At 45.7% G+C, this 26633-nt stretch overlaps 1 protein-coding gene across 3 annotated transcripts in view; it reads right to left on the bottom strand.

The window, feature by feature from the left end:
* ZCCHC2 (zinc finger CCHC-type containing 2) overlaps positions 1–26633 on the bottom strand; it is a 72776-nt gene that overhangs the window by 20194 nt on the left and 25949 nt on the right. For all 3 annotated transcript variants that reach the window (XM_077269743.1, XM_077269741.1, XM_077269742.1), the window contains exons 2-7: positions 25982–26072; positions 24837–24913; positions 18916–18987; positions 16159–16268; positions 15591–15685; positions 10969–11040 (exon numbers count right to left, since the gene is read on the bottom strand). In XM_077269743.1, the coding sequence (XP_077125858.1) occupies positions 10969–11040; positions 15591–15685; positions 16159–16268; positions 18916–18987; positions 24837–24913; positions 25982–26072 (517 nt within the window). The remainder of the gene's footprint in view (positions 1–10968; positions 11041–15590; positions 15686–16158; positions 16269–18915; positions 18988–24836; positions 24914–25981; positions 26073–26633) is intronic.

The raw sequence follows: 26633 nt of genomic DNA, 5'->3' as shown, positions 1-26633 counted from the left end.
TATATATATATATATATATATATATATATATATATATACACACACACACTATTTTTATTCTTTTTTGTGTACTCACCGTAAATTCCCTTTCTCCGAGCCGCTCATTGGGGGACACAGGACCATGGGTGTTATGCTGCCGTCACTAGGAGGCTGACACTAAGTTAAGACAAAAAGAGTTAGCTCCTCCCCTGCAGTATACACCCTCATGCTGGCTTCCAGAGACCAAGTTCAGTGCAAAAGCAGTAGGAGATTAATAACAATACAATACATAACATTACAGTACAACATGTCAGAGAAAGTCAAGAACCAAAAAGGTAACAAGCCGTAAGGTTAACAGGGTGGGTGCTGTGTCCCCCAATGAGTGGCTCGGAGAAAAGGATTTTACAGTGAGTACATAAAAATCCCTATTTCTCCTTCGCCACATTGGGGGACACAGGACCATGGGACGTCCCAAAGCAGTCCCTGGGAGGGAAACAATACAACCAAGTAAACTCCGTGTACCAACTGACTATAAATGTGCGACGGCCGCTTGCAGAATACGTCTGCCAAGGGCCGCGTCCGCAGAAGATTGAATGTGGACATTGTAGTATCTGGTGAAAGTATGCAGGCTCGACCACGTTGCGGCCTTGCAAACCTGCTCCGCCATTGCCTGGTGCCGGATGGCCCAGAAAGCACCCATCGACCGAGTGGAGTGTGCTCTAATCCCCGCCGGGATAGGACTGCCCCTGACCTGATAGGATTCTTGAATCGCAGAACGGATCCATCTGGCTATCGTGGCCTTAGACGCGGCTAAACCCTTTGTGACCCTCCGGGAGCACAAAGAGGGAGTCCGATTTGCGGAAATGAGCCGTTCTGGAAATGTACCTCCTAAGGGCCCGTACCACATCCAGGGTGTGAAGGGCCTTTTCGACTATGTTTTGGCTGCGGGCAGAAGGAGGGAAGAATGATATCTTCATTAAGGTGAAAAGATGAAACCACCTTAGGGAGAAAAGCTGGAGATGGGCGCAGTACTACCTTGTCCTGGTGAAAGGCAAGGAAAGGGGCCCGGCAAGATAGAGTGGCCAACTCTGAGATAGATGTAACTGCCACAAGGAAGGCAACCTTCCAGGAGAGGACAGTTAGCAGGACGTCCTGTAGAAGTGCAAACGGAGACTCCTGAAGAACGCTCAGCACCAAATTAAGATCCCAGGTCTCTAACGGCATTCTGTAGGGGGGTACCACGTGGGAGACCCCTTGAATGAAGGTCCTGACTTCCAACGTAAGATCGCTGCCAACTTGCAACACCACAGATAACGCTGAGATCTGACCTTTGAGGGAACTGAGCGCCAGGCCGGTATCCAGGCCGGAATGTAGAAAATCCAAAATAGTAGGGATTGAGAAAACAAGCGGAGGGTGACCTCGAAGCCTACACCATGAGAAGGTGGTTTTCCAGGTGCGGTGATAGATGCAAGCGGAAGACGCTTTGCGAGCGCTTATGGTGGGAATGACGTGCTGGGAAAAAACAGCTTGAGTTAGAATCCAGGTTTCAACAGCCACGCCGTTAAACGTAGGGCCCCTGAGCTCTGGTGGTAGATCGGCCCTTGGCGAAGCAGATCTGGACGATCTGGTAACCGCCAGGTGACATCGGATACGAGTTGAATGAGCTCTGCGTACCATGCACAACGTGGCCAATCCGGGGCGACAAGAATCACCGGAACCCCCTCAGTCTTGATTTTTCGGATCACCTTCGGCAGTAAGGGAAGCGGAGGAAACACATATGGGAGTTGGAACCGATGCCACGAGGATACCAGTGCGTCCACTCCGATGGCCTGGGGATCCCGAGAACGTGCTATGAAGTTGGGAACTTTGGCGTTCAATCTGGACGCCATCAGATCCACGTCCGGCGCCCCCCAGCGAAGGCAGATTTGCCGGAAAACCTCTGGATGGAGTTCCCACTCCCCCGAGGCAAGGCCCTGACGGCTGAGAAAGTCCACCGCCCAGTTCGACGCCTGGAATGTGCACCGCGGAAATGGTGGAGTGGTTGGCCTCGGCCCAACGGAGAATGTGGGAGACCTATTGTAAGGCCGCCCTGCTGCGGGTACCCCCCTGATGGTTTATGTACGCCACGGCTTTAACGTTGTCCGATTGGATTCGAACTGGGTGACCCGCGAGCAGGAAGTGAAAGTGTCTCAGAGAAAGTCTGATCGCTCGAATCTCCAAAATGTTTATGGGAAGTCTCGACTCCCGAATTGACCAAATCCCCTGGGCAGTGTGGTGGCGAAACACCGCTCCCCAACCGAGGAGACTGGCGTCGGTGGAGACCACCAGCCAGCGGATTGGGAGAAAAGACCTCCCCTGGAGGAGAGATGATCTTAGAGTCCAACATGTGAGGGCTTGCCTGATCCGTGGGGACAGAGGACATGGCCGATCGAGGGATAAGGGACTCCTGTCCCAACTGTCCAGCAGAGCCTGTTGTAAAGGGCGGAGATGGAGCTGAGCGAAAGGAACCGCCTCCATCGCGGCCACCATTTTCCCCAGGATCCTCATGGTAAACCGAATGGACCGCGGGTGCGGATGACAGAGCGTCCGAACTCCCGGCTGAAGCTCTTGGGCCTTGGACCAAGGTAGCAAGACCAGCCCCTTTGACGTGTCCAGGATCATGCCTAGGAAGGAGGTCCGTTGGGCAGGAACGGGGGAGGACTTGTCCAAGTTGATTAACCAGCCCAGGCGCGAAAGAATCCAAGGTAATGTGGACGCTTGCTTCGCAGGCCTGATAAGACGGAGCCTTTATCAGGAGGTCGTCCAAGTATGGCAAAACGAGCACTCCTCGGGAGTGAAGAATGGCCATGACCGCCGCCATGACCTTTGTGAATACCCTGGGCGCCGTGGCAAGGCCGAAGGGTAAGGCCGTGAATTGAAAGTGGTCCTCTTGGATGACGAAGTGGAGGAACTTTTGATGGGCGGGAAGATTGGGATATGGAGATAAGCATCTTTGATGTCTACTGATGCTAGGAATTCGCCTGTCTCCAATGAAGAGATGACTAACCGGAGTGACTCCATCCTGAAGTGCCGAACCCTTACGTACTTGTTTAGGAGCTTTAGATCCAAAATAGGGCGCACCGTTCCGTCCTTTTTCGGAACGACGAAGAGGTTTGAGTAAAAACCTCTGAATCTCTGGTGTTCTGGGACCGGAACAATGACCCCGTTTTGGAGGAGGGATTTGATGGCGTGATGAAGTGCGCGAGATTGAGCCCCCGAACTTGGGAGACGAGAGGGGAAAAATCTTGCTGGAGGAGAGGCGGAGAATTCTATTTTGTAACCAGAAGACACCAAATCTCTGACCCATTCGTCGTGGACGACGGAAAGCCAGACTTGTTGAAAGAGAAGCAGACGTCTGCCTACTTTGGAGGTGTCGACTGGAAGGGTCCCCGAGTCATTGTGAAGGGAATCTGGCAGGCCTGGACCCTCTGGTTCTGGGTTGTCTAGGTTTTCCTCGCCAGGACTGATTTGGCCGGTATGAAGGCCGGGAGTCTGTCTGTGCGTGAAGATCATTCTGATCTGGACGAGGCTGCGGAGTTGGACCAGAATGGGCTGCTGCGAAAGGGCCGAAAGTGAAAATATTGTTGGCGCTGAAAAGCCGTTTTTGGCCTGTGTTGTGGGAGGAACTTGCTCTTCCCACCTGTAGCGTCAGAAATAAGCTGGTCTAATTTTTCTCCAATGAGGCGCCTGCTCTGAAAAGGAAGGGAAATCAGAGAGACTTCTTTGAGGAAGAATCTGCGCGCCACTCTCTAAGCTAAATAGCTCTCCTTATGGTGATGGCGTTTGAAGCTGCAGTAGCCACACAGTCCGCTGCATCTAGAGACGCGTACATCACATAATCTCCAACCATGGCAATTTGTTTGGCAAGATCCACTGCCTCATACGGGAGATCCTGCTCCTGAATGGATTTTTCAGGGCATCTGCCCAGAAAACCATTGCTTTGGCGACCCAAGCAGCCGCGAAGGAAGGAGATAGAGACGAACCTGAGGCCTCGTACACTGAGCGAGCTAGGGAATCTAGCTGGCATTCTGTGGGAGTTTTAATTGAAGCACCATCAGGTACGGATAAGAGCATCTTGGTAGCCAAGCGCGATACCGGAGGCTCTACTAGTGGAGATTCCGTCCAATCTTTAACAAGATCTGCGGAAAAGGGATACTTCGATTCCAGGGCCTTTTTGCCCCTTAAAAACGCTTATCCGGACGGTCCCTGTGTCGCCGGACTATATCCAGGAAATCTGGGTGAGAGGCGAACACCTTATGGGGAAGCTTGGTTCTCGTAAAGGAGACTGAATGGTCCGGTGCAGAATTAGGGTCATCATCCACTTTTAGCGCATGATTGACTGCCTCGATGAGGGAGTCAACAGTAGATCTAAATTCCAGAGCATCCGGATCTAGGGATGCGTCAGACTCATACTCAGTCGTGATCGCTACGAGCCCCTGGAGAGGGTGAGCGAGAAGTGGAGCTACCAGAGGCTGAATGGCGTGGTGAATGCTCAGGAGAGGTAGTGCGGATCCGTTTTTTGGATGATCGTGCCTCCTTGCGGTGAGAGCGGCCCCTGCTGGCCGACGCTTCCCCTGATATAGAGGGATCTCTTAACCCATGAAAAGGAGTGGCCCGCTCCCCAGAGGGGTCATGGAGGGATTCAATCGCTTTGGCCAATGAAGCCATGGATTGAGACAGTGACGCGGCCCACTCAGGGGGGCTAGAAACACTGGGGTCGGTAGCGGCGGAGGGCTCCTGGGCACATTGGGTATCACAGGCAGGGCAGAGGGGAACTCTGAGGCCGAGGGTGAGGAGCTGGCAGGTGGTACACGCAGTAAAGAAGGTGGTATGCACCTTAGTGGACTTTTTACCCCTTGACTGCGACATGTTGTACCCCAAGGTGATAACGGAAGCTGCTAGTGGAAGCTGAGGGGTAACTGCTGCAGGGAAGCGCTAAGCGTCGTCTCCTTACCCAGGTCCTGTGCCCCGCAAGTCAGATAGGTGGCGTGGAAAGAAGCCTCCAGAGCTGCAGTAGCCGGCCGGCGCTGCTGTGCAGAGGAAAGATGGCTGCCGAGAGTTTGTGGGGTAATCTCGCAGGGAGCGAGAAGCGCCAGGACCGGGGGGCGGAGACGCAAGAATGACGCGAGCGTGGGCGGGGCTTATCGGGATGCGGCCTGTACTAGGCCGAAGCCGGGGACTAAATTTCCGGCTTCGGCCGACGCGCACCCGCGGACCACCGGAAAAACGTCGCGGTGCCCTTACCGCCATGGAGCCCTCCCAAAGCGCCGAACAAGACGACCCCTGATAAGCACTTACCCCTATTTGAGGGGGGAGCCTGAAAAACATCAGATCTCCTACCAGCCTGATGTAGTGATCTCAGGTAGAAAATAGACGGTGCAGGGTTAGGGGAGCCTCCATCCACCATCCCCTTTAAAGGGGGGGGGGGGGGGGGGGAGAGGAACCGTCTGCCTCCCATCATCCGCTTTTTCAGTGGTGATGCAGTGGGGGGGCTGCACTGACGCCACAGTGGGAAGGGTGCCTCTGAACAGCCAAGGGTGAGACCTGGTGGGCAGGGCAGATGTTCGGCAATAAGGCCTGGCTGCAGAAGAGGATACTGGAGGTGACACTCCAGTGCTCGTCTGTAAAACGGGGGGGGGAAGGAAATTGGTGCCCTTGAAGGGGCCCGTCGCCCCAAAAGTCAGCTCAGACAGTGGCATCCCACGTCGCAGGAGAGGATATGGAGAGGTAAAACTCCCGTGCTCGCCTGTTGTTGGTTCGGGGAGATCGGAACATGAAAGAATCCGTCGCCCTTTCGTCCAGAAAAGAAGGTTTTAAAATCCAGTGTGCCTCCTACGGACACTAAGCTTGAACTGGGTCTCTGGAAGCCAGCATGAGGGTGTATACTGCAGGGGAGGAGCTAACTCTGTCTCAACTTAGTGTCAGCCTCCTAGTGACAGCAGCATAACACCCATGGTCCTGTGTCCCCCAATGTGGCGAAGGAGAAAATATATTATAATATATATATATATATATTACACACACATATATATACACACATATATATACACACACATATATTGGACCAAATAATGGAAACACCTAACGTTTTTGCATCATAATCTTCAAACATGTGATAAACATGCAAACGTGACACATGGTAATGTTTTGTAGTTGATTATTTGTGATGTGTATGTAAATTAACGGTTTGTTTTGCAGAATTGTAAGAACATTGATGAGAACCTGATACCAATGGCAGACCTCTTGGATTTTCAAAGAGTCCAAATTGTTGGTGCTCGTTTGGCAGGCGCTAGTGTAACAAAGTGCCTGAATGCTTGGCGTGTCAAGCGGTACTGTCTCCAAAGTAATGACTGCATTTGAAAGAAAAGGAAAAACATCCGCAGCTAAGCACAGGTCCGGCCGAAAGTCAAAGTTGACAGACTGTCGGACTCTAAAGCGAATTGTGAGAGAAGATCGCAAGACCACGGCTCCGAAAATCACTGCTGAGCTCAATGAACACCTACAGAACCCAGTTTCCACAAAAACTGTTTGTCGGTAGCTGCACAAATCTGGATTCCATGGAAGAGCTGCCATTAGAAAACCTCTGCTCTCAATGACAAATGTTTCCAAGCGTTTACAGTGGTGTAGAAACCTCCAGAATTGGTCCCTCGAGCAGTGGAAACATGTGATATTCTCAGACGAATCATCATTTACCCTATTTCCGACTTCCGGCCGAGTGTACGTTTGGAGACAGCCGAAAGAAGCATTCCATCCAGACTGCCTTCTCCCAACCGATCTCATCTCGGTACCTAATGACAACCTCTGGCGAGCACATGGAGGGCTGTGCGGCCCTCCAAAGAAATGCCACCCCACACCATTACTGACCCACTGCCAAACCGGTCATGCTGAAAGATGTTGCAGGCAGCAGATCGCTCTCCACGGCATCTCCAGACTGTCACATGTGCTCAGTGTGAACCTGCTTTCATCTGTGAAGAGCACAGGGCGCCAGTGGCGAATTTGCCAATCCTGGTGTTCTGTGGCAAATGGCAAGCGACCTGCACGGTGTTGGGCTGTGAGCACAACCCCCATCTGTGAACATCGGGCACTCAGACCACCTTCATGGAGTCTGTTTCTAACCGTTTGTGCAGACACCAGGGCTGTGGAGTCGGAGTTAGTTTTGGTTGGAGTCGGAGTCGGTAGAAATGTACCGACTCCAGCTTTAAAAAAAAAGTGTAATAATATTTCATAATTGAACTTTCATATGAATTTTATAAATGTTACTCAAATATATATGTTCTATCAAACTATGAACAACAGTGATAAGCAGTTCTGCTGGAGATAGAGACATTTCTTAAGGTACCGTCACACTAGGCGATATCGCCAGCAATCCGTGACGTTGCAGCGACCTGGATGGCGATATCGCTGTATTTGACACGCAGCAGCGATCTGGATCCCGCTGTGAAATTGCTGGTCGCTGCTAGAAGGTCTGCACATTATTTGGTCGCTAGGTCGCCGTGTATCGCCGTGTTTGACAGCAAAAGCGACGATACCAGCGATATTTTACACTGGTAACCAGGGTAAACATCGGGTTACTAAGCGCAGGGCCGCGCTTAGTAACCCGATGTTTACCCTGGTTACCAGCGTAAAAGTTAAAAAAACAAACAGTACATACTCACCTGCGCGTCCCCCAGCCTCTGCTTCCTGACACTAAAGCGCCGGCCCTAAACTGAAAGTGAAAGCAACAGCGGTGACGTCACCGCTCTGCTGTTAGGGCCGGAGCTCAGTCAGCGTCAGGATGCAGAGGCTGGGGGACGCGCAGGTGAGCATGTACTGTTTGTTTTTTTAACTTTTACGCTGGTAACCAGGGTAAACATCGGGTTACTAAGCGCGGCCCTGCGCTTAGCAACCCGATGTTTACCCTGGTTACCCGGGGACCTCGGCATCGCTGGTCGCTGGAGAGCGGTCTGTGTGACAGCTCTCCAGCGACCACACAGCGACGCTGCAGCGATCGGCATTGCTGTCGCTATCGCTGCAGCGTCGCTTAGTGTGACGGTACCTTTACTTCTTGTGTGGCACTGTTCTCCACTGCCCTTATCTAATCTTATACTTGGTTAACCTCATGCTGCCCCAACCCCCCTACTCACAACGTATGAAACGGAAAGTGAAAATGTGTTGCAAATTCTTAGTAGTAAAGCTCCTCCTCTAGACTAGATGTTTACTAGGTGTGCGGCTTCCAAGCATCTCACAGCTGCTACTCAGAAGAGGAAGACTGTAAGAAGTATTATCCTTTCAACAAACTTTGCATCAGTTAATTGTGAGTACATGAGGAATAACAGTATTACTGACCACTATATCAGTTGTACGACCTGGCAATAATTTTGTACAATTGTTTTTAGGAAAAACAATTGTCATTTGGATTGTGAATGCAGAATTAAAAACCTGAGAATGTCAAAGAAGCGTCACATTAAATCAGCTGTATTTGAACATTTCACCATCACTCAAGATAGAAAACATTATGTCTGTCAGTGTATGACAAATGATCCAGACGAAAACAAATGCTGTGAAGCCAAGATCAGTGCATATTCAGGCAAAGATAAAAATGCTCCTACCAGAGCTTCTAATCTAAAGACACATTTACAGCGCTTTCATCCAGAAGTACTGAAAGCAGTGTATGAGAGACTGCATCCAAACCAATGAACCAGCGCCCAGCTCTTCCAGCCAAACAAAGGCGCAGAGAACTTTGCAGCCATCAGTTGCAAGATATTTTGTCAGTGACAAAGTTACTGTGACAATGACAGTAGATACATTTAAAAAACAGATCATAGAGCTTGTTGTAAAGGATAGTGTGCCTATTTCATTATTTTCACGACCAGCTTTTATGTGTCTGAATGGGGAAATGGCCCGCAAGCTTGGTGTTTCTCTGGAGAGAGAGTATTAGAAAATTAGTAATCGAAGAAGCTTTTAAACAAAAGGAAGAACTTAAAAAAAACTCTCAAGGGACGCTTTCGGTTTCTTAAAATGGATGCCTGCACACGTCACAGAGTGAACCATTTTGCCATCAATGTCCGATTTGTTTGTGACAAAAATGAAATAGTTACCAAGACATTGGCAGTAAAAGACACCAAAGCTCATCACACCAGTGAGTTTCTCCAGGTCTTGGTGGAAAAGGTTCTGCAAGACTATGAACTTAAAAAAGCGCAAGTTCTTTCTGTCGTAACTGACAATGCTTCAAATATGATCAGTACTATTAAACTAATGAATGAGAGTAATGATGGTGACCAGCAGCTAGAAGAACATTCTGGGTCCACAGACAAAGAAATGTTTGAAATAGAGGAACACAGTATTGTAACTGAGGAGCAAACTGAAGTTGCTTCAGATGAACAGCAACATGATAGTTTAGATGATCTTGTTGAAACTGTGTCAATACGTTCTTTCATTCATCACATGCGCTGTGTTGTGCATACGCTACAGCTGGCTATAAGAGACAGTCTGCAAGAAGGACATGCTGCTGCACTGATTGGCAAGGTGAGAAAATTGGCTACTGTTGCCAGAACCCCTAAAGTTGACTCAATTTTGAAGAGACGTGCTGGAAAAGGGGCAATTATTGATCAAGCCACACGATGGGGCAGTACTTACTTAATGATTGAGCGCTTTGTTGAACTGAAAACCTCTCTTGTAGACATGGCTAACCCTCAACTGACGCTAAATGAAAGTTAGTGCAGAGAGGTTGTTCTCTGCTCTCAAAATAATTAGATCAGATTTGAGGGCATCCATGAAGGAGGATCTGACAGAGGCAATACTTTTTCTGAGGACAAATTTATAGATTTCTTCTTATTAACTGCATAACAGTGTTTATTGCACATTTACTTACAAGAGTTTAGAAAAGTTTATAAAAGATATTTGCTATATTCTAATTGTATTCTAATAAATATAGTTTTTGCTCTAAGTGGTCTGATTACTTATATGATGGTGAGAAACTGAATAAGCACGATGTTAATATTTTACAACAGTAAATTTATTGTTACGAATTGGCCATTTATGAAGGAGTCGGAGTCAGAACCTGATGGCTTACCGACTCCACAGCCCTGGCAGACACGTGCACATTTGTGGCCTGCTGGAGGTCATTTTGCAGAGACTAACTGCACATGTGCCAGATTCTCAGCCCCGCAGTGTGTTATGATTTATTCACACTGCGGGGCTGGGAATCTGGCGCATGCGCAGTTAGTCTCTGCAGCTGTCCACATGTCCCTCTGCCTCTTTCCTCCAGCGTTCTATGACTCGTCTGGACTGCAGCGTTAGTGATAAGCTGAATGCTGGTGTGTGGATCAGCTGATGTGAGTTCCAGGGCAGCGCGCACGGCGCATGCCCGAAAAATGAGAGCACAGCGCAGGCGCCAGTGACGTGAATACAAACAGATGCACTGAGGGGATAATTGATGGCCAAGAGGTGGTTGAGTCCAGGAGGAAAAAAACATACCCCCCCGGACTCAATATAGGTATAGCGCGCAATTTATAAAACTGAATATTTCAGCGTTATTAGGGAGCAAAAACATAAGAGCCACCTTCACAGAATGCAGTCTTAGTGCTGCTGCAGAAGGTGGCTCTTTTACTTAAAATCGCCCTGGGGGGGGGGGGGGGGGGTGACAGGTTACCTTTATTTTTTTGAGCAATGTATGTATGTATGTATGTATGTATGTATGTATGTATGTATGTATGTATGTATGTATGTATGTATGTATGTATGTATGTATGTAGGCATGCATGCATATTATTTTTATTTATTTTTTCTCTATTTTTGGAAGTGCCTGCATATTATAAGGTTCAGTAACCAAAGAGAAAACTGTAGACTTTAAAAGATTAGTTTTTCAATATTTAGACTTGAAAAATAAACTAATACCATACTCTTGCATATTAATGAAGACATTCACTGTAGTAATATCGTAATGGATGTCACCACCTTCATTTCACTCACCTTCCTCCTGACTTGAAGTCTCAGAGCTGTCTTCTTGGCTTTTACAATACTTTGAACCAGGCTGTAAATGACCTGATGAAATATGGAACATCAGAATGACCCGTAGTATAGTTTGACAGTATTTAGAGCCCACCCCTTTCTCTGCAATCATTCAAGGAAACAGGGAAATGATGACATGGGATAATACAATAGATAAGACGAGCAACGTGAAGCAAAACTATCAATATGGGAGAGGGAGAAGCAGTTGTGGCCATAAATATTGGAACAGTTCATAGATAAGGAGTGTGAATTTTTATTTTGTCCTGTGACAGAGGTCTGGTCCAAGATTATAATGCCCCCAAATGGTCTGAAGAGCACGTTCCTAAGTGGATATAGAAAGATGAAGGCAAACAAGCCCAAAATTCACTATATACTTTTACAGGCGAGATCACTGTTGGCTTTTCAGAAAAAAACAAACTTTAACCCCTTCCTGACATGGCCAATTTACATTTTTGCATTCCAGTTTTTTTTCTTCCCTTCTCCATTTGTCCACCACTTTTTTTTTTTCTTTAGATTTCCATACACACAGACGTACGAGAGCTTGTTTTTTTGTGGGACTGGTATGTAGTTTTGAATCACACTTAATTTTACTGGAAAATGGGAAAGAAAATTCCAAGTGCGGTGAAGTTGCAAAAAAAATAAAAATAAAATAATGACCCTGCAGATTAGACATTCTTGTTTTATTAATTCTTTTTAACAGTGTACATTTTGTGGTAAAAATGACCTGGCACCATTCATTTTATTATTTTAGTAGTGAAAAATAATCAATTGCATTTTTTTTCCTTTTACTTTTCTCACTTTTTCCATGACGATTTCATTTTAGTCGAAGCCTTGCGAAGGACTTATTTTTACGGCGGGGCAAGACAACAATTCTATTGATACCGTTTTGGGATATAACATTATGATCATGACTTACTGTATTTTTTGCACCGTTGCGATGGTCCCCAAAAATTGCAATTTTGAGCTTTTGAATTTAATCATTTTCTCTCTACGCAGTTTACCAGATTAATTTTAGATTCTGATAAATCAAACTTTTAAGTATGAAGTAATACCAAATGTGTCTATTTTTTAAATTTCTACTTATAATGGGGAAAAAGTGAGTGAATTGAATCTTTGGGTTTTTTGTTTTTTTTAAATACTTTTCATGTATTTGTTAGTTCCTCAAGGGCAATTGACCTGTGATTGTCTGTTTGCTGTACTATATACAGCAAAACTTCAGTACTGCTGCATATAGTAAGAATCACACTCTCCACTGCAACCCAGCAGAAGGCTGGGTATAAACGGACCTCCGTGACAGCAGGCACAGTGGTCTTCAACAGCTGCCATAGCAACCCATCGGCACCCAGTGATCACACGGCCAATAGATGCTTAGAATGAAGCTCAATTCTTCCCCCTATTAAAGGGAACCTGTCACCCCGTTTTTTGAAGAGGAGCTAAAAATAGCGTTAAATAGGGGCAGAGCTGGGCGTTATATTAGTGTCTTTGTGTGCCTTTATTACCCACCTATGCTGCCGAAATACCTTTGTAAAGTCGCCGTTTTCTGCTGTCACTCACGCTGGTCTGGTCCTATGGGCGTGGTGACAGCGCTGTTTCTCCCCCAGAATCCTGCTCATCATTACGTTGGTGGCGTAGTGGTGTGCGCATGTCCAAAAGGCTAATCCACTGCCCAGGTGATGAAAAACAGCACGATCTGCGCTATTCAGCCGTTAACCGGTGGGCGCGGCCATCTTTCCTGTGGCCGCGCGTGCGCAGATGGAGCGCTCTGCTGCCCGGGGCTTCAGGAAAATGGCCGCGGGATTCCGCGCGTGCGCAGATGGAGATCGCGGCGGCCATTTTCCTGAAGCCCCGGGCAGCAGAGCGCTCCATCTGCGCACGCGCGGCCACAGGAAAGATGGCCGCGCCCACCGGTTAACGTCATACTGGATTGATACTTTACAAACTTTAGCACCCAAGGGCCTTAGTAGGGAATTACACTTTAGTCCATTCATCATGACCATTAAATGTGATAATCATTATAAAACAGTTACTATCCTTTCCGTTGCAGTTTGTCTTCACGCCTCAGACTAACAATTCATAGTGTGGAATGTTGTTCCTCTTGTACTATTCTGTTTCAGCACACCCTTCTCTGATGAACACAGAGCCTGAGCTATACTTTCTACAGTTCATTCTCCTAACCATATTTTTACCTTTTCAGACTCACTGATACCCACATAACAGGGAGTAAGTACATCTGGTTAGTCCCGCCTCCATTTTGCCCTTACTTTCATTTTTTCCACCCTTTCTTATATTTCTTGTTCATTTTCTTCATTCTGCTCGTTTTTTTCATATTTTTTCTCTTTTTCATTTATATTTATCCTTTAAGTTTTCTTCTCCCTCTTTCTTTTTTTTTGTATTTTATTTTCATATTAATCACCAATTCTTTGTTCACCTTTCCAAAGGTATCATCATTTTACAATCACTGAATTTTTTACCCATTTTTATTTATTATACTTATTTTTTAGCACCAGCATCGTTATTATTTTATCCATGTTTATTTTACCTTTCCCCCTCCCCCTGTGATAGGCACCAATTAATTCCCATTTATATCATATTAAATCAATGAACTGTTTATTCATCATACAATTTTGTCCTGTTCACCTAACATGGCCCAGTTTCCCTTTTACATTCATACTAGTTTTCCCTCGTGCTTAATAGCACCTCTCCAATCTTATTAAGATCACAAGATGTCCTGCAATTTGTTTTCTCACCACTGCGCAGTGACCGCATTGCGCATGCGCACTACACCGTGCGCTTCAGACCTCTCTCTGACATTTGAAACCGGAAGTGCGGCTCCCGGCGCTTATTTAAACTGACCCACTGCCACCTAGGCCTCTACACCAACACCGCTTAGTGCACAACTGCACTCCTACACTAGACACTAGATTTCCAAGGTCAGTAATATAATGCTTCATTTCTTTTACCGTCATTCCTGGGCTCTCAAAAAACTGCATTTTTCCTTGCAATCCCCCAGCACTTCAAGCTGAGAAACACTGTTGTACACACCAGGCAGTTAAAGTCAAGTATAGGTCAGTTATTCCTTGTATACCTCTTAACTATATGATTAACCCTTTTCTTGTCATGAGTCTATTACGCAGATCAGCACATATTATCTATTATAGACTCGACTTGCAAGTTTATGTCTCGTTTTCTTTTATTTTTTTATATATATGTTTTGTTCACTGCTGCTTTGAAACTCCATTATGTTTAATACTTTATTCTTTTAATGCTTGCTAGCAGCCTTCTATGATTTATTAGTGCATTTCTTTGTATATTTTACCAATGTTTGTATATTTAATGTATCGCTGTATATTCTGTTAATTATGTACTTTATTTATATATTATAATTATTATTTGTATCCATCTTCACTTGTCTTATCGACGTTTGAAAAAGACCGACGGGGTCGAAACGTCACTAGCTACTTGATTTTTTGCCAATCGCAAAAAATGTTTTATTTATTGTGGTGTAACATTTACATAAATTAAATCAAAGATTTTGCAAACTACCGAGAGTGCGGCTGATTTAAGCTTAAAAAAAAAAAGGCAGGGAAATAATTAACCTCAGAAACCAACACTTGTGATCCCATGCTGTCCTGTCTGTATACCTTCTTTTGCTTCCTCCCCTGCACCGTCAGATACATCTATTTCACAGTAGGGGCACATTTATAAGATTATCTCAGTACAGGAACTTTTTTTTTTTTTTTAAACACATCCAACTGTGGAACTTGTTTTTCTTCCAAGATCTACTGATTAAAATGTACTTTGTTCATGGGACAACTCCTTTAATATGTATTATTAATCATTCCTCTGAAACAAAGTGATGTAGAATATGGCACTATATAAATATTAAAAAAATATTTTACTAAGGATTCTTCCTTTGCACTGTTCAACACACCAGGAAAGCCTGAATAAAGTGAGAAACCTAGAATGTACTGCTTAGGCTACGTTCACATTTGCGTTGTTGGGCGTTGCGTCAGCGACTCAACGCACAACGCATGCAAATTGCATGCACAACGCATTGTTTTGTGACGCATGCGTCCATTTTTGGCATGATTTTTGGCGCAAAAAAACTGCATCATGCAGCGTCCTCTGCGCCCTGACGCTTGGGCCAAAAATGACGCATGCGTCACAAAACGCAAGACAACGCATGTCCATGCGCCCCCATGCTAAATATAGGGGCGCATGAGTCGCTATGCGTCGCCGAACCTGCGCCCAACGCAAATGTGAACGTAGCCTTAAACTTAAATTTAAGAGCCCTCACTCCTCCTATATGTTACTTGGTCCTTTCTTTACTGTCTGTACATGTAATTGTAAAATATGTTGGCACTATATGGATAAAATGATATTATGGTTTAGAATTTTTTATACTTTTGATGTGTAATCTTAGAAAGTGTTATTTCAGACACACAAAAATAACCCAACAGCTAGTAAGTGTCATATTACTTGCAGCCGGACTGCACGGGCTCACATTTCATACGTTCAGTGTAATGGTCATCTTTTCTAAAATAACAACAAGGAGAGACATTTCATTTACAGTATTTACTTACTGTTGGAGTTAGTAGTTTCTTCCTGGATATTTTGGAAAAAGTTGTACACCTTTTGGTTTTGTAGAAGAGCCTGGGATGGCGATGAAAAGATCTGCCTTAAAAGGGAAAATGAAATGATAACTATACAGTTATACATTGTTCTTTATTCTCGTGATCTAAGCAGGGCTGTGGAGTCCGAATAAAATGCACTGACGAGGGAGGGACAGTACCCAAAAACAGTGCCTGCAAATTGGGATTTAGGCTATTATCCAAAGTCATGTGACAAGGCTCGTTAGAAAGTTGATATTGACTTTTAGGATTGCTACTTCCTATTGGTGGTCCTCTTCCTCTCTGAAGAGAGAGTCAAAGGGAAGCATACTTTATCATATCAAAACTCACATGCAATCAACATAACCAGTATTACCTTTGGAGCCCTTTCTGAACCAGAAATATGCTGGAAAGGGGAACTGCAACCCTACCCCCATCCTAAAGTACATGAGGTGGGAAGCAATTGCCTAAGCTATTTTCTCAGTTTCATACCATCTCACATCAAATATTCTTTCGCTAAATAATTCTGGTTTCAACTTACTTTACAATAGGCTCCAAGTCACAATAGTGAAGCTCTTCCCTCTTTTTCCCCAGTTGTAAGGCTTCTAAAATGGTTTTATCAAGATTTTTATTGGCGAGCTCTTTTGGAAGCTTAAAACAAGACAAGCAAAGTTTGAACATGATGAAATATATGGAAATAAATAAAACATTCTCTAGGAATAAAACATTATGTGTACACATACACAACAACAGCTAAACAATCTGTTGTAATACCAGATTATGTTAAGCTTAACATTATGCAAAAACACCCAGGAAGATGACAAAATCTTTTTAGAAAAACTAATTACGAACTCCATTTATTCGCACATGGCTTACTTAGGTTGTCTCATCAGAGACTTACCCTTGCAGTTATCAGCAGAGGGCCTGACTCCCAGTAGACCATTTTTGTCAGGGAAAGTTGCAGATATTGTAAAATGGTTATAGAAGATCTTAGGCCCCTTTCACACATCAGTTTTTTGCCATCAGTCGCAATCCGTCGAATTTTGAAAAAAAAAGAAAAAACCGATCCGGCGACTGATGCCGCCGGATCCGGTTTTTTTTCTCATAGACTTGTATTAGCGACGGATTGCCTCACGTTTCATCCGTCGTTCGCCGGGTCCGTCGAAAATTGTTTGTCCGGCGGCCGGAGACAACAGATAAAGTAAAGTTTTTTGTGTACGTCGAAAAAAATGATCTGGATTGGAAGCCTATGACGGGATTTGTTTTTTTTTCTTTTAACTGAGCATGCTCCGATCCAATTAGCCGGATGAGCTAGTAGGATCCGTTGCATCAGTTTTTCACAATCTGCGATGGATCAGTTGAGCCAACGGACTGTGACTGACAGCAAAAAACTGATGCGTAAAAGGGGCCTTAGTTGTAGCTCAAAAAGGAGGATCCCCCTCTATGCTATCCATATGCTCTTTAACAGGACTTGATAAGGGGGTTTACACTATTGACTGAGGATTCTCCGATGCTGGAGGTCATGTGGTCGCAAGTGTGTGATGTACATACTCCTGGCTACATTTCGGTATAACTGTTTCCAGCCTCGCTCATCGCTCAACACACTTGTCAGAATGCGGTCAGGAGTATGAATGTCACATACTTGCCGTCACATGACCGCTGCTCCTGGCGCCAAGAATCCTCACAGCGCAAGTGATGCAAGGATTCACAAGTCTGCAGTCACATAGACTAAGTGCAGACTTGTAGATTAACACCGGACAACCGCTTAAGAAATTTTAATAAAAGATGACATGCCTCACAAATACAAAATGAACTAATTGCACCTCAAAAAATTATTATTGACCTACTGTAATACATTGGGGATTCAGGATCACACAAAAAATCCCAGTGATGTATAGTCCAACAAACTATAGTGGTGCCCCGAATAAGCAGTGGTCATATAAAAAAGGTCAGATTTCATCCAATCCTCTTGATATCAAACAAGGGTCATCGGGTTTGCTTCTAAGGGCTAGGGTCATTGAGTAAATAGATATCTGGCTAATCTTATTGTGTTAGCAGTAGTCTGTCAGTAGGATCAAACCTCAGAGTGCGGTCTCATTTTCATGGACACATTGAATGGAGAATTTTTTAGTTGTCTTAATTCTCCACATTGAGGAAAATAGACCCCACTGATTAGTCTGATTAGCATAATAGGACAGTTTTTCCTAGATGCAGAACATACAGTTGTGAGCCTAAGTCATACATATGAGCATGTAGATCATAAAAAGTTGAATATAATGTAATATAATGTAGAAGTCTACATTTTTCTTAATGTGTGAACAAGCTGTTAAAGGGAAGCGATCACCAGCAAAAAACGCTATTAACTTGCAGGTATAGGTTTAATCTGTATGTTAATAGCGTAGCTAACCTGCCCGGTGAACCTGCACGTTACCGAGCGGGGAGAAAATTAACTTTATTACCCTGGCAGCATTCGGTTTCAGACGCTGCTCTGCACACTCATGATATGACTGAACCCGCGCTGGCACCGCCCCCTTGACTGAAAACTGAATGATGCTGGGAGGAATAAAGTTAATTTTCTACCCGCAGCCCTCTGCTACGTGCAGGCACAAGGCAGGTTAGTAACGCTATTAACCTGTGGATTAATCCTATATCTGCAGGTTAATAGCGTTTTTTCCTGGTGACATTCACTTTAAGATCCATGGCCCGGACATAGATCTCCCAGAGAATCTGCTTCCAAAGCTTATGTTAAATGAAAGGGGGCATTAAAAGGGAAATCTGTAGATAAGGAGCGCAGACTGTCAGTCATTACACTGGTTATGCCCCATTTCATTTAAAAGACGCTTTAGAGGCTGATTCTCGGAGAGATCCATGTCCAGCCCAAAGTCCTGAACAGCTCATTTACATATTCAGAAAAATGTGGATTTCTTTGGAAGAAGACATTGCATCGCAGATATCAAGGTATCATTTTATTCAGCTTCCTATGACCTGCATGCTCATATTGACAGCTTAGGAGGGCTGACAGATTCCCTTTAACCATTTCATGCCTCATGCAATTGCTCCTACACTTACAAGGCCATACCTAAGTTTGCTCCTGCCAATATAAAATTCCTAACCACCCCTATTCCATTCTGACAGGTTTAATTTTCTGCTATGAAGACTCATCAGGGTAGTATATAAAACAGAAGGCTCAATAATGATATATCAAAATGAGGGGGGGGGGGGGGGGGGGGTCACACATTTGACCTAGAGAGGAGACCTCAAAGCTGTAACTTTTAGGTTAAATTGATTCTTGAAATACCAATAAAAGAAATTCCTGCAGCTCCCGATATGATTTTGTCACAGATGTTCTGGAGTTATCAGACCAGTTCACCTATAAAACAGAGACATAAGATGTCACAGCTAGTCATGCATTCATCAGCAGAATATCGATTATACCGTCTGACAGGGCTTATTTACCAGGACAGCACCCGCCATAATGTAATGTCTGGTCCTCATCACCAATGATTGATGTGCATACAAATATTGTTTGATTTACCTTTTATTTGCCTCTTGAACCCAGTGTAATATTAATATAAGCACACAATTAACCAATTGTGATAGAAAATCAAACTAGTTAGAGAAATGCATGTGTGGGTGTAATCCCTGCCAGCCTCACTTACCATATCTAAGGAAAAAAAGGGGGCATGAAGGACCTCACGGGTGAAGCCCATGTCACAACTGTCCACACAACTAACTGGGCTGATAATCTCAGCAGTCTGGCATTCATATTGATGCACATAAAATATTCCAAAATCACTTAGACCCTGGAGGCCACACACACGCTTATGCAGTATGTTTTTAATGGGAGGAGTTGTAGTCGTTATTGGTACTAAAAAGGAGTTAAATTTTTTCCTGCAAAATAAAATAATATATATATATATATATACATATACATACACACACACATACACATAAAAAACACAGACAAAACACCTTCTAGAATTCTCTGTCATGTGCTAGTTGGTATGGTCCAATGTTTTTTATGGTTTTTGCTCGACGCCTCCTCCATACCCACAGTTGCATCCTCTCCTCGATTGATAAGGCTGCCATCATACACCACCACACAGCACTGTTACTCACACCTGCACCGTTAAAGCACAGGCACACTTTGTTCCTGCTACTACTGGCCTATAAGCACAGGGGAGAGTAAGCAGGGCAGAGCAAAGTGCACACAGGCGCAAGATATGCAGCCTTATTAATCAAGGCAGGAGAACGATTGCGGTGATTGAGGAAGTGTCGGGCAAAAACCAACAATTCCCATCAGACCAGGCCAAGCCAGGGGAATTCGGAAATGCGTTCTTTGGATTTGCAGGGAGAGTTGAGCGCTTATATACAGACTGGGGTATAAGAGGAATTAAATGTGATGGCTTTAGTTTACATTGGGTGTAAGGGGGTGTGCAGGCGGCTAGTTTGAGCCCTGCATTCCTGTGCATGCCTACCTAATGAAACTGGGTATGTTTTGTGTTTGCTGTGTGCCCTGTGTAGTTTATGATATTTGACACTGTTTAATATGATAATGGATGACACTATTCCGATATCTGTGTGTTAGGGACAGGAATAGGGACAGTCAGTGGCAGTGGTAGGTCAGCACTGGTAAGGGTTATGGCAGTGTAGTTGTGGGTTAGTGTTAAGGGGGCGCTGTAGAGTAGGAGATTAGATTGTGTTGAGAACTGGTTTCAGTCAGAGTAGTGACAGTTGAGAAAGGGGCGGAGCAAGTGTAGTGGCAGGGAGAGTGCCTTTCTGAGGTAATTTTCAGGTAGTGGGAGGAGCTAAAACAGAGTGAGTGGAATTGTTCTAGAAGGAGTCGTGACAGAAAGCTGAACAGAGCAACAGTGTAGAGTTAAGAGAGCGAGGCAGCCTGGAAGAATCAGTGGCTAGTCTGTGGGTTACCTCCCGTGACGTCCGGGACTTACGGTCCGAACAGGAATTGCGGAGGCAACCTGAATTTTCACCCAAGATGGGGAAAGTGGACGGGGAGCACTCAGTATCAGCTAGCTTGATGGTTCAGGAAGCTGCGGGCCTGGGAGCCATGGTGCAGGAAGAAAAGCTGAGGGAGCAGACCAGGGAAAATGCAGGAGATGGATTACTCATGTATTGGGAAAATGGATGGACTGTAACTGTTATGAAGATGCATGAGTTAAGTAAAGTTTTATTGAAAATGAACTCGGACTTTGAGAACATTTGTGTGTGTCTGCGACAGATTGGAGCCCTGTATGCTGTGAAGGATTCTGACCCACAGGTGGGTGAAACACGTGACACACACAGCACACCACAAAATGGACATGATATTTCTGTAACGGAGCGTCGGGGTGTGATGACAAAGCAGCAGCAATCCCTCGGTACGGCGACCACCCTGGCCCCCGTTACATGGGTAATCTTGCCGACAGGTTCACTTTAAAATCTATGCAGTATCCCCTTCATACAGATTTTTTTTCATCATGAATTTTCGGTTACAAAATACCTGCAGGTTCTTTATCTAGCTCAGGTCTATGCAAAAATATTACAACTCCTTCAAGCGCCTCTATCCCTCCCCTCTCTCAGCATTAGAGATGGCAGAAAGAAGGAGGGGGTTCAGATTTCCACAGCATGCAGAGGGAATAAAGTATCTTGCGGGTTAAAAAAAAAAAAAAAAAAAACAGGCTAGAAAAGGAGGAAAGCATATGAAGAGGAAAAAAAGTGTAAGATATATGCTGTGTTGATATATGAGCTAATTAAAACTGCAGCACCCTGAATATATGCAGACCTCAAATCCTTCCTAGATGATCTGCAGACCATGAAGGAGATGCAAGTCAAAACGCATTGATTGTTCCCTGTTATTGTATCCAGCACTGAAACACACTATGTTGGTCTAATTTTTACTCACATGGAAGAAAGAGGGATTTTTGGTTCTTACCGTAAAATCTTTCTTGGAGCCTTCATTGGGGGGGACACAGGTAACCATGGGTGTATGCTGCTGTCGCTAGGAGGCTGACACTATGCAAATAAAGAAAAATTACTCCTACCCAGCAGTATACACCCTCCGACAGGCACCAGGCAACTCAGTTGGTGCAAAAGCAGTAGTAGGAACAAGTATAAACAACTTAAACTATGTACCAACCCACAACAACGGCACGTTGGCCAATACGGTACAATATAAAGGGAGGGTGCTGTGTCCCCCAATGAAGGCTCCAAGAAAGATTTTATGGTAAGAACCAAAAATCCCTCTTACTTTCTCGCTTCACTGGGGGACACAGGTAACCATGGGACGTCCAAAAGCAGTCCCCAGGGTGGGATAAGAATAGAGAACTAGGTCAGCCGGTGCAAAACCTCCGTCTGCATCCACAGAAGCCTGAGTGTGCACCTTGTATAATTTCACAAAGGTGTGGATGGACGACCAAGTTGTGGCCTTGCAAACCTGCAAGGCCGTAGCTTGGTGACGAACTGCCCAAGAAGCTCCCACAGCCCAGGTAGAGTGAGCCCTCACCCCCGGGGGAGGCTGTTTGTCAAACACGGTATGCCTCCAGGACCGCCGAACGGATTCACCGAGCTTGGCGTCCGCCCCCAGTGTCTTTACGAAGGTAATGGCGGTGGTCATGGCCATCCTTCGGTCGAAGGGGATTCTCGTAATCCCCTATCTCGACGGTCTCCTCGTAAAGGGTCCGTCTCGCCGCGACTGCGCCCGTGGCGTCCGAGATCATTAGGTCTAGCTGCGCTCCAAAGAGCCTGGATCGGCAAACCTGTGAGGGATTTTTTGGAAGCGGGATCTGCGTTCCACGCCTTCAGCCAGAGGACACGGCGAATGGTGACAATATTGCTGTTTGCCCTTGCAGAGCAAGTAGCCGCATCCAGAGAAGCATTCAGAAGGTACTCTCCAGCTAGTGAAATCTGATCTGCTAAATCCGCTAGCTCCTGTGCGGGAGCCGAAGCTACAATGCCTCTGCGTAGGGTTTTGGCCCAGGCCGACACCACTTTCGCCACCCAGGTAGAGGCGAAATTGGGGCAGAGAGAGGTACCAGAAGCTTCAAAAGCGGATTTGGTTAGGGCCTCAATTTTTCTGTCCATGGGGTCCTTTAGAGACGCCGCGTCAGGAATGGACAGCACTGTCTGGGAGGATAATCTAGACACCGGTGGATCTACCTTAGGAGATTCGGACCATTTGCTAACAAAATCTGCAGCAAACTGGGTATAAAACGTCTAAACGTTTCCACCCTGGAAAAACGTTTACCAGGGTGTTCCCAGTGTCTAGACATAGTGTTAGCAAATTCCTTATGATTGGGAAAAACTCTAGGACGCTTCATCCTCTTGAAAGAAACGGATATGTCCTGAGAAGCTGCCTCTTCCTCCTTAAGCTCAAGCGTTTGAATAATGGCTGAGATAAGGCTGTCAACCATATCCTGCGTTGCAGAAGTCTGATCTGCATCTGAGTCAGAATTCGACTGAGAGGATACATCTGACCCGACGTCCGCCTGCGAAGAGGGCGAACGGGTAGAGAGCGGTATTCCGGCTGACGCAGCTGGCTCCGGAGAAGTGGATGAAGAACTAGACAGAAAACGCTTTCTGGTTCTTTTCTCAAGTCTGCCCCTGTGAGGGTCTTGGACAGGTGCAGGAGAATCGCTGTGAGAAGCGTTCGTGGCACTGGTGGCAGTAGTCAGCAGTGGAATATGTTCTAGTACCTGAACCAGGGACTGAGACACTTTAGTCAGGTAAGAGATTGACTAAGACATTGTAACAGCCCACTCCGGGGGAGTGCACTCATCCCAAGCATAAGGGGCCTCCTGAGAGACGGACATGATGGAAGGACTGCAGAACGTACAGAAAGGCAACGGCTGGCCTGAAGCCCACTTTTTCTTACAGCGGGCACAAGCGTAGTGAATTACCGCAGGGGTATAGCCGGGGGCCCCTGCGGGGTTGGGCATAGGTAGAGTGAAAAAGGTACCTGAAGCAATATGCCAGCAGGCGATGTTGCCTGGAGGAAAATCAGCCGGGGAAGGAGAATAGCAAAAAAATCTACAGACCTGGCGAAAGCGCAGTTACACTGTGCCCCCACCTATGGAGAGGTATTCCAGAGTACGCGATGCACAGGAGGCAGCTGGCCGGGAAAGGCTGCGAGCGTCTGCACGTGCAGAGAACGCGCCAAACAGTGGGGCGTGGCCGGCTGAAGAGAAACCAAGCGCCTGATAGGGCGGCAGGGAAAAAGGGGGGTGTGGCCCGCCGGAGTGCGGCCAATACCAGCGCTGGGCTGCAAGCGAGGCGTGTCCAGTGCTGGGAACAAGGAAGAAGAAGGGGCGTGGCCTCCAGGGGCAGAGACTTGCCGGAAAGGAATATGTGGAAAAAACGCGCTGCGAGGAAAGAGGCGCGAGATTTAAATAAAAGAGCACCCGAAGGCCCCCGAATCTAGGGCCCAAGCCCGTGCAGCGGCGAGTGCTGCTGGATAATAAAGTTAAGTGCCCCTGCATGGAGATTGCGACGATGCACTGATTTGGGGGGCTTTCGGCTGCTGTTGCTTGAAGATCTTCCTACCTGAAGATGAGGAACGCATCAGGATCCCTTGATAGCAGAAAGGGTCCTGGGAGATGTGGTCCTCCTACCCACGCTATATCAACCGACGCAGAAGACAGCGTAAACCCCTTAAAAGGGGGGAGGTCACCGCAGGTGACCACCGTCTTCCTCTCAGCCCATTCCAAGGAGAGGGATGAGGGGGGGAAAAAAAGGCAAGGACTGGCCACCGAAAGTAAACATGAACACCCCAGGGTGACATGAAACAAAGTCCTGCCCAGCGGATCCGAGAGGGTGCTGTGTGGGTGATACCACACTGCTCTCTCGGTCGCTTGATGCGGGGGAATCAGAGTGAGAAGAACTGCACCCTGTAACCCCCAGACGTGCATCTGAAACAAAAGGGATAAAGATTAATAAACACACACAATCCCTGAAAGAAAAAGAAATGAGGATCTGGTGTTAGATCCAGGTCCGCCTCCTACAGACACTGAGCAAAAACAGAGTTGCCTGGTGCCTGTCGGAGGGTGTATACTGCCGGGAGGAGTTATTTTTCTTTATTTGCATAGTGTCGGCCTCCTAGTGACAGCAGCATACACCCATGGTTACCTGTGTCCCCCAATGAAGTGAGAAAGAAAAGTTATTATTTAGCAACCTCCGCCATTTGCTGGATTTTTTTTTCTTCATTTAAACAAAACATACACTCACCTCAAAAGTGTATTCAGAGTTCTTGTCAGCCCTCCTCCTTTGTACATGCTTAATACTTATACTCTCAATGTGAACAGCTGCAAAACACGAAGCAAAGCATTACAATGGACATGTACCGACGGCAGGCGCGGTCTAAGATATTAAACCTATTGTACATTACTCTATTAAAAAAAATGCTCGCGAATCAAACTGACAGCGGCATTTAGCATGTGTCACATGTGCCCGTGTCACATGACCGCAGGTCGTCATTACAACCAGAGGTCTCCTGGAGAACTATGGTTGTCACTGACGGATTGCTATGAGCGTCGCCTGGTGGTCGGCGCTCATAGCAAGTGTATAATTCTACTACATACAGGTGATCTGATCATCGCCTCCATGTAGCAGAGCCGATCGAGCTATGGCAGCTTCTAGTCTAAAAAAAATAAGCGTGGGTTTGCACTTTTTTGCAATTTCACTGCACTTGGGATTTTTTTTCCTGTTTTCTAGTGACATGGTAAAACCAATGGCGTTGTTCAAAAGTACAACTCGTCCCACATAAAACAAGCCCTCACATGGCCATTTTGACCAAAAAATAAAAAAAATGATGGCCTTGGGAAGTAGGGGAGCAAAAAATTGAAACGCAAAAACGGAAATAACCCTGGTCCTTAAGGGGTTATTCTGTTTGCAAAGGAAGTACAGGGGAAACCATTAAACTCCATTAGAACAAGTCACTTGAATAAATTAAAAAGGTTGTCTTTTTTTTTTTTTGCTTTTTGTACTTCAAACTACGTCTACTGGCAAGTTGAAATGGAATTGACAGCAAAGTGCCTGCAATGTGCCCATTATACACTGGCACCTAGTTTACGCTTGTGCTTCACTTACATTACCTTACGTCTTACTGCTGCTCTATTAATGACATTTCTGCACTTGCGCCACAGCAGAACATATATAGTAATTGAAGAAAATCCACATTTAAAATCTGTAAATGCTTTTAGACCCAGTTTTAAACTAGGAACATGTAAGTGAACTGAGGGAACTTTGTGTAATCCCAGTAATACCGGCCGACCAATACAGTGTAATTCAGGCAGCAGTGCTCTATATGCTGACGGAGCAGAAGAAGAGAAGAGATGATGCAGATGAAGCGGACATCTGGATGAAATACTTACCGTCTTGCTGAAGATTGTGAGCCGTTGCTCCAACGCCATTGTGAGTACCTGTACTGCCATCACTGCTGGGTAAATATTCATGAATATCTTCCTACAGAAGAGAAGTGCAAATATTAACTCAGCAAACAGCCCCCATTTCCTACTGCTAAATAAACAAATGTAGGTTATGTAATCTCAGGGAAAGCATTCTGGAGGAAATAAAGGAATGAAGACTCATGTCAGTGAGGACTACTGAATAGTGCATTTTATACTTTTCACTTTGGCATAATTTTTAAGTAATATCACAGCTATTATTGCTTTTACAGAGTACAATGTGAAGCAGTGAATAAATAAGTTGTGTACATGTAACCCCTGATGTACCAATGGTCTCATGAATTTATTTGTACATTTTTGGATACATAGGGGGAGGGAGGGTCAGGAACTTCTGCATACTTCCCTTCATACTGCCACAGAATTAAAGCCCTGCTTTTAGTTAACCCCTTTCGGACATATGTAGTAATAATACATCCTTGTGCCCTGCGACTATCTAACTAGGGACGTATTACTGCATGGTGATCGCCCGCGTACATGGGCTATGCGTAGGCGATCGCCACCGGGTGTCAGCTGATTCTAACAGATGACACCCAGCACTTACTGCCAGGAGCGGTCACGC

This window comes from Ranitomeya variabilis, chromosome 6, assembly GCF_051348905.1.
Source record: "Ranitomeya variabilis isolate aRanVar5 chromosome 6, aRanVar5.hap1, whole genome shotgun sequence".
Taxonomy (NCBI): Eukaryota; Metazoa; Chordata; class Amphibia; order Anura; family Dendrobatidae; genus Ranitomeya; species Ranitomeya variabilis.
This window is presented reverse-complemented; position numbering and strand designations above follow the sequence as displayed.